The 12,630-nt window shown below is 40.9% G+C and overlaps 1 protein-coding gene and 1 long non-coding RNA gene across 3 annotated transcripts in view; one reads left to right on the top strand and one right to left on the bottom strand.

The window, feature by feature from the left end:
* Window positions 1–12,630, top strand: part of COL28A1 (collagen type XXVIII alpha 1 chain) — a 162,057-nt gene that overhangs the window by 127,094 nt on the left and 22,333 nt on the right. For both annotated transcript variants that reach the window (XM_041728092.1, XM_041728093.1), the window contains 4 exons: window positions 5,671–5,739; window positions 6,301–6,381; window positions 6,470–6,505; window positions 11,251–11,287. In XM_041728092.1, coding sequence (XP_041584026.1) covers window positions 5,671–5,739; window positions 6,301–6,381; window positions 6,470–6,505; window positions 11,251–11,287 — 223 coding nt within the window. The remainder of the gene's footprint in view (window positions 1–5,670; window positions 5,740–6,300; window positions 6,382–6,469; window positions 6,506–11,250; window positions 11,288–12,630) is intronic.
* LOC121474922 overlaps window positions 6,517–12,630 on the bottom strand; it is a 49,773-nt gene continuing 43,659 nt past the window's right edge. Inside the window, exon 3 of the long non-coding RNA XR_005983582.1 lies at window positions 6,517–8,809. This is a non-coding gene — a long non-coding RNA (uncharacterized LOC121474922). The remainder of the gene's footprint in view (window positions 8,810–12,630) is intronic.

The raw sequence follows: 12,630 nt of genomic DNA, 5'->3' as shown, positions 1-12,630 counted from the left end.
GAAACAAGACAGAACTGAGGAAAGAAAATCAGCAGAGGCTTTGGAGGAACTGCCTTTGGAGAGAATTACTGTTGGAAGCATCGAGGTGAAATCAAATACAATCCGAGGAAATGGGGAGGGATTGCAAGCCTTGGTTTTATCATTTACATACTTGCCCCCAGGTTATTCTAGCAATTACCTAAGACTATGTCTAGCTCTCTTATTGTGTGGCTCAGTCCTTTTCCATGGCAGGTGCTAGTTGTAACATGAGAATGTGATGATGGCGATTCAGCTGTCACCATCAGCTAGGGGTTAGGTTTCAAAATGCCAGACCATTGGGTCGTTCTAGGGGCCTCTGGGCAAGCGCCTTCGATCTACATGTACAATTTTATGTACTCCATGGGCCACCAAGAAAATACCATTTTTCCTTCTAAAGTGAGTTACTGTGTCCTTCATGAAGCCTAAGAAAATAATCCCTTTCCATACAAGATGGTTCGTGGATTTGAGGCCAAATACTTCTATAACTAATCGGCCAGGCCACCATATCTTGCTCACTCTGCCATTTACCCACTAAGTCAACATCTTAATACAATACTGGCTTCTTTCTTTGAGCTGCTTTTCTTTCCAGGCCTGCTTCAATAATCTTGTACCCCCTACCTTCAAAATTTATCAAAATCTACATTCTCTTATGTAACACAGTAAAATTATCAATGTCGGAAAATTACCATTGCTTCAGTACTGTTTATAGACGCTATTCATTTTGCCCCATGTTCTATTAATTCTTTTTAATTTTTAAAAGACTTTTTCTAATTTTAGTAAAAGACTATTTATAGAAAAATTCACCCTTTTAAGTGTGGGCAGTGTTATAAGTTCCAGCAAATGCATAGTACGCCTCTGACGGTCTGGGCTAAGGAAGGTTTCCTGACCCTTCCCCAAGTAGTGGGGCATCTCTAAAAGTCTATGATCCATGCCTGCAAGTTTTATTCTGTTTCCTTTCCTCAGCTCCCACGGGTCATCTGTGCCCTAAAGATGACTGATTGCTGTCCTTCCTCAACAGCTTCAGATTTTTGTCCCATAGATGGCTTTGTGCCTTTTGCTGGGGGTTAGCTTCTTCCCTCCCCTGGGCTTGAGCCACTAGGGAAGTTTTGGGAGTCACTCTGCTCCCAGTCTCTCTTATGAGCCCTGGTGAGGTCCCCAAAGGACCTGTGAGTGGATATAAAGTCCCCTGTGTCTGAAGCTCCCAGGAGTTCTGACTCTCACACTGGCCCACACTCAGCCTTTAGCGATTGGTTAGGAATTTTATCTGAATTCCTCTTACCAGCCTGCATGATATCTGTTGTTTCCAGAAGGTAAGTGCCCATGCCTTGTCTCTCCTTAAGAGGATCCTTTGTTTCCTTAGATTTTGAGTCAGTTGGCTACCCTACTACCGCAGCTCTATGATGCACTCAAAAAAAGTTGTGCTTTCATAGATTGATTAGCACTTTTTGTTGTGGATTTAAGAATGAAAGCAAAGGGACACCTGGGTGGCTCAGCAGTTAAGCGTCTGCCTTCAGCTCATGGAGTCCTGGGATCGAGTCCCTCACTGGGCTCCCGGCATGGCACCTGCTTCTCCATCTGCCTATGTCTCTGCTGCTCTCTCTGTGTCTCTCCTGAATAAATAAATAAAATTAAAACAAACAAAAGAAAACATGAGAGCAGCCTTTTCTAAGAAGTTTTTATGCCCTCAAGGAAAGGCAGAAGTTTTATTTTATAGTTTTGGATCATCCATCATTTTGATTTCTTTTCTTACTGCACCTTAATTACCTGAAAAATGAAAATGATCACATCTGTAGCAGGATGGATCTAAGGGTGAGAGAGTGGTTGAGAAGCTGGGTTTGAATTTTAGATTTAATTATACCTTCAGACAGACAGGTTCTTTCCTGTAGTTGCTTCTGACCCAGGCTGAAAATAATTGTGTATCATTTTCCTGAGACTTGTAAGGAAAAAAATCATGATTGGATAGCATTCACCTCTGCCAAATTAAGGAGCTGGCTCACTGTTGGCCAGATAGTACACTCTGAAAGTTATAGGAAGACTTCAAGTATTTTGAAGGGAAATTGGCAGAAGAAAAAAAAAAGGTCTTTTTGTAGGGAAACCCAGCTGCCTGGAATAGCTACAGTGTGAACAAAATTATATCTAAAATATCTATAATGTGAAATAATGCAAAACAAATTCCTGACTGTGAAGCTGATCCTAACACAATAAGTGGTCACTTTGAGGTTTTCCCCTCAGGGCCTGGCAGTGAAGCCACAGTAGCTTTTATGTTTGCTAGGAAATTGTATAAATTCTTGAAGGAAACTAGTTAGTCAGAAATATTTATTGGACATCTATATTAGCTGTTACAGGATCCAAAAGGTTGTAAAAAAAATATTATTTTGAAGAATTGTCAGAAAGGTGTCAAGCTCTTTCTGGACCCACTTGTCTGAATGTGCAATTCTCAGTGACAATTCGCCATCATACCCCGGGCCCAACTGCTTTGTTTGTCATGCTGTTCTGTCCTACGGGCTGGGACACAGCCAGCTATACAGCCTTTTCTAGTGTTCTCTCATGAACCTTTAATCCCCTCCTGCCTATCTGGGAAACCTTCTGAACCCTGAACTCAGGTCCCAGGGATTGCAAGCATCTCCCTGACAACCTCAAATTACCTTTCAACCAGGTACCCGGTTGAATGAAGATGTCCTACTTACCTCTGCAAAAAAAACTCTGAGGAAACTAATTTATGCCAAAGTATCATTTACTGACACATCTTTCTTAAGAGGATATCTTTCTTATAATTTTTTCGTTTTTCTTTTCTTTTTAAATTAGAACAGAGAAGGCAGATTCTCAGGCAGGTATCTCCCCCACCATCCTCCATATGATTCTGTGAGCTGGCCACACATTCTGTATATAGACAGATCCTTCTAGCCTTCATTTTCTAAATGAGGCTGCACATCCACTCCCAGAGCACGTTTGTCAGCAAGTGTAATGAGGTTGGTCTGTGTTCCACATTTTCCTGTCTATTCCTCTTCACACCTGTGTTCAAGCTGTTTAATCTTTGGAAACAGAACAGATTTTTCTCCTCTCCTTTCTCGTCCTCCTCCTTCTTTTTTTTTTTTTTTTTTTAAGATTTTATTTATTTATTCATGAGAGACAGAGAGAGACAGAGAGAGGCAGAGACACAGGCAGAAGGAGAAGCAGGCTCCATGCAGGGAGCCCCATGTGGGACTCGATCCTGGGAATCCAGAATCACGCCCTCCAGGATCACGGGCTAAAGGCAGGGGCTAAACCGCTGAGTCACCCAAGGATCTCTCCTTTTTCCTTCTTGAATCTCTAGCTTGGACTCTGAATGTTGATGTACTGTCTCCAGCTTACTTCACTGGCACCAATCCCAATCTAGGGTTCTGGGCTCTCTGTAGCACCATGTTTCCTGGTGGGAAAAGACTCCTCTCTTGACTGTGAACTGAATAGAGAAGACCAGTGATCCCTGCCAGTCTTCTGTCACCACTAAGCAACTAATACTGGGGGCACTTCTTCAGGGTTGAGTCTCCTCAGATAGGCCTGAGACATCCATGCAGAATACTGCATGTACCTTTACTGTGGGCCCACGCTACCATGGCACTGTGCTTGGCTCAAGAATGACCAAGGTGAAAAAGACTCAGTGAATGAGCTCTCCACAACCTGACCTTTGTAACATACTTGGTCTGAGTCCTCTAGAGCTGAATTGAGGCAAAACTGTAACCCCATACCTGCTTTCCATTTAGAAATACAACATGGCAGAGATGAAAAGGACCTAAAAGTTCAGCCAAGCCGATCCACTTCATTTCTTTTTTTTTTTTTTTTAAGATTTCATTTATTCACTCATGAGAGATAGACAGAGAGAGAGAGAGAGAGAGAGAGAGACAGAGACACAGGCAGAGGGAGAAGCAGGCTCCATGCAGGGAGCTCAATGTGGAACTCGATCCCAAGTCTTCAGGATCACGCCCTGGACTGAAGGCAGCACAAAACTGCTGAGCCACTGGGGCTGCCCCGATCCACTTTATTTCAACAAGAGTCTCCAATTATATTTATACTATATTGTACCTCTCTGTATAAAATTTGTTTTAATGAAAAGGTTCCCTCCTAGGGATGTGAGCAAGTGTGCAAAGATATTTAAGAGAGTATTCACTGAAACATTATTTGCAATTGGGAAATATGGGAAACAACCTAAATGTCCATCACTAGGATAATGGATCAATTATAGTCTAGTTAGTTAGTTTCTCTGCTGTAGAGCAGAGAAAATTAACAAACTAGAACTATGTATATGTACACAGATATATTTCAAATAGGTAGTGCTGAGATTTAAAATATAAATTGGATACATAGATATACCTCTTCTTTGAAGTTTAAAATATGAAATATTGTCTTAGACTATATATATGTAGTTAAAGCATAAAAACAGGGATATGAGTGATGCATATCAATTTCAGTGACAGATGTCCCCTCTTCTTAGGGGAGGGGATTGGGTACCTCAGGAGTTTCAATATGGTAGTATATAAATATTTGCCTTTTTCAGTATACATTTTGCATGTCTAAAATATTTCATTATAATACTTTTAAAAACAAAGGGTTCTGTTGATTTTAAAAAGTTTGGAAGCCAATGAGTTAGGAAGGGGGCTGAGGAATGCTGATACTCAAAGTTGCAGTGATCTCCAAGCAAGCCTCTGTGACCCCCTCCAGGCTCTCCTTCTAGATCCCATCCTGCCTTCTAGAGTAGTGGTTCTCAAGCCCTAGCAAGCCTGTGGCAAAATGCATATTTTACCTCTACCCCCACCTGGATTCTCAATTCGTTGTCTGAGGTTTTCATTAAGTGTATAAGTGATTCTAGTAGGTATAGTCAGGGTACCTTTGAGAAAGATGTTCAAAGTGAGCAAATAAAATCCCAGTAGCTCATTGTCACACAGCTTTGCCACAGATTCATTGCTAACAATGATTTAGAGGTAAGCAGAATCAGAACTACGACTTCGTGTAGTAGACGGATTATTTCTGCTTCGCGCTCAACCTCATGAAAACCCTTTAAATCTGTGTGGGGACAGGGGTCTGGGAGTGGGAGAAAAAAGTTGAGGTAAGGGATGGGGCAGTTAAAAACAAGCCCTGCCATGAAAACATTTTTATTTTCTGAATTAAGGAGGTACTAAATAAATAGATCCATGGTACCAATGATCAGGGCTGCAACTAACAGTCTATGGTAATTATATAAACAGCTCCTTGGCATTTACTGGGGAGAGATGCAGTTATATCCTCTTTTCCTCCACTAATAAGACAATACATGCTTTTAGCATATCAAAAAATATAGAAAAATGTAGAGAAGATCATAAAAATCACCATTCCTATCAGCTGCCTGTTATTTGTGAACTGGTTTATAAAATATTCATAGTTTGAAATTGCCCAAGGTGGGAGTAATTATGCCACAGAAACAGGCAAATGCTGTAAACTAGCTCCTTCACTTCTACCCCAGATTCAGAAGTTCAACTTTTACTAGCAAAGAATTAAGCCCATCTGACATATACAGTCCCCCTCCCCAATTTAGATAATGCTACAATATGGTTTTGAAACTGCAAGTATATATCTGACTCAAATAATTTTCTGAGTTATCTTGAGAAATTAATGGGATGATCCCTTTTTCATACTGTGTAGGGGGAGCAAGGACCTCAAGGCTTTCCAGGGCCAAAAGGCATGACAGGCCGTGGGCTCCCTGGCCAGAAGGTAAGTATTTCTGGACCTTAGAAAAATGCTTAGGTTTAGGATCTCAATAGCTTATTGTGAACTTTGGAAGAGCTCTCATACTGGTCATTCATCATTACAGCTCTCATAGGAAAAAATCAATTTGAAAGCAAATCCTTATGCATTTCCTTTCCTAACTATAAACATGTTTACTTTATAAATCTCATCTTATTCATCCTTGAAAGCCAGCTGAAAAAGGACTAAACCCTTACAACATACCACGTAAAAGACACCAGATAACTCTGGTGTAAAGTTTTATAATAGTTGAACTTCCTGAAGGCAGTGAGCTGACCTAATAGTGAATCAAGGTCTCCTTACATTGTGATCTATGCTTCATCATGAATTAGTTTATGGAATCGGGCTGGGGGTGGGGGGGGTGATATAAATATCATGTCTGTCCCCTTTTTTCCTATAGTATATTTGTATCAACCAGAACCACAGGTCTTCAAAAGCTACCACTTGCAAATGAAGTAAATTTTAGAGTTTTTCTTATTTGGCTTTAATATTTACATTCTAACCTTCTCTTTTTTCTGTATTCTAAAGGGAGAGCATGGAGAACAGGGCGCTGTGGGAAAGAAAGGCGATAAAGGAGAAATTGGGGAGCCTGGATCCCCAGGAAGACAGGCAAGCAGTGATCTTTAAAGTCTTCCTGTCATTTTATACACTAACCAGTTCCAACTATATTGACTGTTACTCTTCTTCTGCTAAGTAGGGGTTACAAGGACCAAAGGGAGACATAGGACTTACAGTGAGTATCCATCCTAGAGGGTAATTGAGGGTTTGTGGTTGCAAAATTATTACATTCATGTTTTAGCTTCAGAAGTGTGAATTCTTTTGACACAGAGTTCCAGTTGCTATTTAATGATAGCACTACTACAAGCCCAGTGTTGACTTAGATGCATGAGGTAATTGATCTGAGCATGAGAGAGAGAATACTAGGCAGTCCATACCCAGCCTTGAGGTGGTGGGTGACTACTCCCCTGTGACCCCTGCTAGATAGGGTAACAAGGACGTAAGCTGTATAAAAGGAGGCAAACAGCCAGACGACTTACTTTACATGCTCCTTCTCATTTCCAAAGTGGGGCAGGGGCACTCTCTGTTTCCTTGAACTAGCTCCTTTAGGAAGTGCTCTGAGGACAACAGCCATCACAAATGGGGATTACTTTAATGCACTAATTCACTTACTCAACAAAACTTGTGAGGCATTGGCAAACTTTTCCCTATTCTCCCTACACCATTGCAAATAAAAAGCTGACTCTTCTAGCTCCCACCGGGTGGAAAGTTCTAGAATTTCTGTAGCAAAGTTTACTTCTTCCTTTCTCATTGAAAGGCACTTACTTCATCTTCTGGAGTGGAAAAGCAATAGGAACCTTCTCTTTTTTCTTCTTTTTGGTTTTCCAGTGGGTCATACATAGCCTGGAGATGCTGACCCTATGTGCTGTGCTAAGCTAGTCTAGGTGTAAGGGGTGGGAGTTCAAGTAGTGAAGGTAAGACACAAGAGCTGGGCATATGACAAACAGATCACACACTTTTTTAGGGCCTATTTGCCTTTTTCTCTTTGTTCTTCCTCACCACAAGTGAAATACCCCAGGTGCCTACAGCATATGAAATAGCTACATATGTATCATACATAGCTACATACATACCCTTCCCCACCCCCAACACCAAAGTAGCAGGGAGAGTGTCTGTAAAATGCCACGAGGAACAGTCTCCATAGTTTCTCCCCTCCCTCCTATCCCAGTGTGGAGAGGGCTTGGTTTCCTTCATCCATTCATTTGTTCACTCATTTCACCAACATTTATTGGGTGTGTATTCCAGGTTGGACTCTAAGACAGGCAGGGGCGTAGTAGAGAGTAAGAGACTGTTTCTGTGGATTCAGTTGCTCACAGCCCATTAGAAAAAAAAAGACAAGCAGATATTCACCTATTGTTTGATAAATGCTATGATAGGAGTAGATATGTGGATCCAGAGCAGACAAAAGAATGTATGATATTTGGGGTCAACTTAGGCTTTTGTTGCTTGTGTAGAAGATTTTTAACCAAGAAATGATGATGTTATTCTGACCTTGTCTTTCCAGATTCTAGAAAAGAGACTAGCAGGGAAGGATGAGTAAAGGAAGAGAGAATTTATCTGAAATGAGAATCTAGTATGTGACTGGTACTGTGTGAGGCTCCTTTGCATCAGTGTCACCCTTACCTAGTACTGTAAGGTGCCTGAGGCTCATGTTGTAGAGCACCGACACAGATCTTTAGTGCTTCTTCAACTGTACCCCTTCCCTTGCCCTGGGTGAGGAGCCCTTAGGGCCAAGGAGAGTGACCACCTTGAGCACATGCACCCTCTATCTATATGCTGGATACACAGGATCCCCACATTGCCTGTCCAAATAGCCTGTGTGGAGAGCTGACAGCACTGGCTTGTGTGCATAGGTCCCCCCAAAAGGTGGACAAAGAAAAAGGCAAGTGTTTTCAGGGAATGTGGACAGAGCTCAGAAGCAAGGAATGAATGATGGACCAGCCCCCGTGCAGTGTGGAAATGGTGGGGAGGGGGGTGCAATGAGAAGGGCACAGGCTGTCGGCCACAGCCCTCTTTTGCCTAAGACTTCACGTTAATCTACATGATAGCTTTGTCAGGTAGGTATTATCATCTCTACTTCAATGAAAGACATGCTATGTCAGAAAAGTTTGAGCCATTTGCCTCAAGTCACCTTGCTAGCCAGTAGCGGAGCCCTTGTAGCGGGAGCTGGCTTGTCTGGTACCAAATCCAGGCTGCTCCCCCATCAATGCTGTTCTTAGAAGGCTTCTTTCCTCTTCCCACCCACCTTCTCTCCCTGACCAAATATATCTCCAAACAGCTGTCAGTTGTAGATTCATTCCAGAGTAGCAAACTACTGTTTTAGGAGGCAAATACCAGTGACAGAGTTTAATGTCATAATAATTCATGCCAGATTGCTTCAAAAAGGCTGTTCTTCCACCTGTCCCTTAAATGTTAGCATTTCCCAGTTTCTGTCCTCAGTCTTCTTTCTCCTGGCCTTCCAACTCTCAGGCAGGGATGGCTGTGAACAGAAGGGGGGATGTATAGTTTGAAAAGGCGAATTTAATATCATAATAAAGTTGTATGGGGAATGAAAACATACTATCTTTATATTACAAACATGGAAAAGAACATGTTTAACAAGTGAGGGTGGGTTCAGGACACACTGTTTTAAAAAAGACTGTGAAGCTCAGTTCCATGAAATCTCATCTGCCATCCCCATTTCCACAGCCAGCTGCACACTGGCTTTCCTGAAATCTTCCGCCATTCTGAACTGCTCTCTTGAGCACCAAACCTTACAACTTAGTGTCTCCTGAACATCTTCAGCTGGATGGATCAATGTATCAGACTCAGCCAGGCACTAGCAGAGCCCAATGACCTTCATTAGCTCCCTTCCATTCCTCCCTATCTCAGAGAGTGGGCCAATATCATTTGCCTCCTCTGAGACTGCTTTTCCTGGTCCTTCCTTCCAATTACTCACCAATCTCCTTTATTTTCCCTCTGAAAGATCTGTCCAGGCTAGTCCTTCCTATCCATCGCTGCCACCACTGCTCTCTGGTGTCACTTTTCCTCCCTGAACTATTTAGAGACCTCAAATTCCTCCATTGGCTGCCATGATCACATTTTGAAAACGAAAATGTGATCAGATCTCTTCCCTGCTTAGGGACCATGTGTCTTCTCACTGCCTAAGATAAAGCATACTCTTCAACATGACTTGAAGACCTTCTAGAGTTCATCTGTCTTCCAGGTTTCCTCTCATCCTCTCTGCCACATACCTGTGTCATAAATTTACCCAAGCACTATAATGTACTGTGTGTGTGTACTCCGTCCCCTGCCCGGAATGATCCTCCTATTCCACCTCTCTCCTCTCCTACCTGCTCATAATTCACCTTCATGGACTGCAGCCCCACCCGCACACTCCCATGCCTGGAAATCCCAGCAGACCAATATGGTTCCTTGGCTCCAATCCAATAGTATATAGCACTTATTTGTTTACTTCTTACTAGACTATGAATCTTTTGATAAGTATAAATTCAATGCCTTCATCCTTGATGAAAATAGCCAAAGTAGTCATTGAGCAGTTTGAGTGGAAAAAAATAAAACTATTTCAGTCAAGTAAAAGCAAAGAATAGGAGGAAAAGATTGATATATGTGAGTACTTAAAGCATTTAGACATAGGCTATCAAAACACATTAAAAAGAATTTAAATGCAACTTTGATATATAAATTATTCTTACAAGTCAATGAAAGATAATTATCTTAATAGAAAAAATGGACAAAGTACGTACAAAGAATTTGCACAAGAGGGTACAACTTGGAAACATGCATATGAAAAAAATTTAGCCTAAGAATTGCTTAAGTATAATTTAAAACAATGTGCTATCTTGTTCTATCAAATAGCAAAGATTATACAATAATAATAACCAGTATTGTATGTCTAAAATAAAACAGGTTTTCTTATACACTGCTATTAGAGGCATCAGTTACCTTTCTGAAGGTCACTTTGGCAATATGTATCAATTTATAGTAAAAAACACAATTAAAATAAAATGTCCTGAATATTTTCTGTGCATGCTTCTGTTAAGACACATCATTAGCGATGTCACATTTACCCCAGTTCTGTCATTAAAGATTTTTTTTCTTTAAAACTTTACTTTCACAACTGTTAAATTTTATCTTCCTAGATCAGGTTTTGCCTCCTTCCTGTTGAAATTTTTGGGCTTCTATTCAGTTAATCATTCTGGTCAGCTTCCTGTCTTTGGCAAATATAGAATTCTGTTTTCTGTTGTCTCATTCCAGTTATTTGTATATGTGCTACTCTGGGCAAGGCATTGGCACACTGACTTCTATCCACCTCTCTTTTGCTGGAGCTTATGGCGGCAGGACCAGGAAGGAGCACTTAGGAATGTGGGAACATTTCATGGAAGTGCCAAAGTGAAAGTATTAGAAACCTGGGGAGGGGATTTGCAAAATTGGACAGTGGTAGAGAAAGGGAAGAAATAAACTGTAGAATGGATTCTCTTTTGGCCCTGGTATTTGTCTTGATTGCTCAGAACATGTGGGTTAAATTGTGTAACTGATTGCATGCATCTCCCATACCTTTGTAAATAGTACTTTATGGAGTTGGACCCAAAGAGTTCTGTGTGCATAGCCTCATTTGATCTGCACCATCACCCTGAGACACAGGTACTGTTAGGTTATCTAATACCCAAGGTCACACAGCTGATAAGTGCTGGAGCCACAATTTGAACTCTGAAAGTCTGAGCTATGACATTTCACAACTCAAACACATTTCAGTCATGATATATTACAGCCAACTTTTAACTTCTGTGATATTTATTTTCTTCAGCCAAAGAATGAAAGCAAGTGGCCCAATGCTGATTGTAATAAGACATAGCTTTTATGACTATAGGAAAAAATATTATGCTCAAGTAATTCATGTGTTTTCCTTTTATTCTCCAGAGAGAAGAAGTTATCAAAATTATTTTTGAAATATGTGGTAAGATTTGACCATCAAGAAAAAGAACCATCACTTTAAAGTACCAAAGCTACTATATTCTGTGTTAGATAAGTGTGGTTACCCAGATATATATATATATATATATATGATAAAGCTCATGAGAAAGTTTGAAGCTCATTTGAAAAGTCAATGGGAAACTGAAAGAAGTGGTGACAGGAGCTGTGGGAATCCTGATTTGAAAAAAGAAATCATCTTCCCACGGTGGTTAAGAGTGAAGACACTGGCCCTGGAGTCTGTGGGCAGCCAGGCCTTTTGTGAGCACAGAGCTCATTTGTATTCAGTGACATTTACCTGAGCTTGGGAAGGAAAAAAACAACAAAGGAAATATGACCACAGGGGCCTAACTGGTATTTGAATCCAGCCTGACTGGTGATTATAATGTCTGTGTTTTTCCTGAAGCAAGAAGTCTTTCTGAATTGAGTTTTGAGCATGATTTCTAGAGTGCATTTCATTTCAAAGGCAAGAGGACATAGTCAGAAGGTCATCTTGCTTCATAGCTCCATCTAAATACTTCTATGGCTAAATACTTTAGACTTAAAATAGAGTTAGCAGAAAGGGGAAGAAAAGAGCTTAACCAAAAGGCAAGAGATTAGTAGAATAATAGAGATGAGAAACTTGTGTGTTTAAAATGGACAGAGGCAGAAATGTCATTGTTCTTCCATAACAGAACCCCTGAACTAGCTTGCCCCCCAAAAAACCTCTGGAAATTAGGATCCCACCTGGGACTCTGTACAGTGACAAGCCAATTTAGATGTGGCTTCTGAGTTCTAGAAGCCCGGTAAAAATAGCACCAAGTTTCCTCATGGTTTTTTGTGGTAGGTTTGTTGGTCAACATGAGGATATGAATAAACCAATGCAGCCCTGTTAGTTCTTAATTCCTGGTGACTCTAACGATTGCTTTGAATGGTAAACCCTAAACAGAAGTTGTTTATTGACCAGCATTCTGAGACCATTCTCTTAAAAGGTTTCATTATATGGATGGACTCCTGGCCTCAGGGAGCCACCTTTGTCATCTTTATGAAAGACCAGGGACACAAGCTAGAGTAGCTGGGGGCAGCTGTTCTTGTGTACAGTTATGGGCTCTAGTCCTTCCCCTACAATTAAACATTTTCAATCCATCACTTTACCCAGTGAGCAAATATCAATTTTCACATAAGGATATGGTTGAAGACCAAAAGATTATCTGTTGGATTCAGATAAAATACAAATGCTGGAAGGATAAAGAGCTAGTTGAGAAGAGGGTTATTTTTTAGGGAGAGAGAGAGAGGAACGTAGTCAGGAGGGTACACAGGGATGCTGACCCTTTAAAAAAATATATATTT

This window comes from Vulpes lagopus, chromosome 13 (genome assembly GCF_018345385.1).
Source record: "Vulpes lagopus strain Blue_001 chromosome 13, ASM1834538v1, whole genome shotgun sequence".
Classification (NCBI taxonomy): domain Eukaryota; kingdom Metazoa; phylum Chordata; class Mammalia; order Carnivora; family Canidae; genus Vulpes; species Vulpes lagopus.
This window is presented reverse-complemented; position numbering and strand designations above follow the sequence as displayed.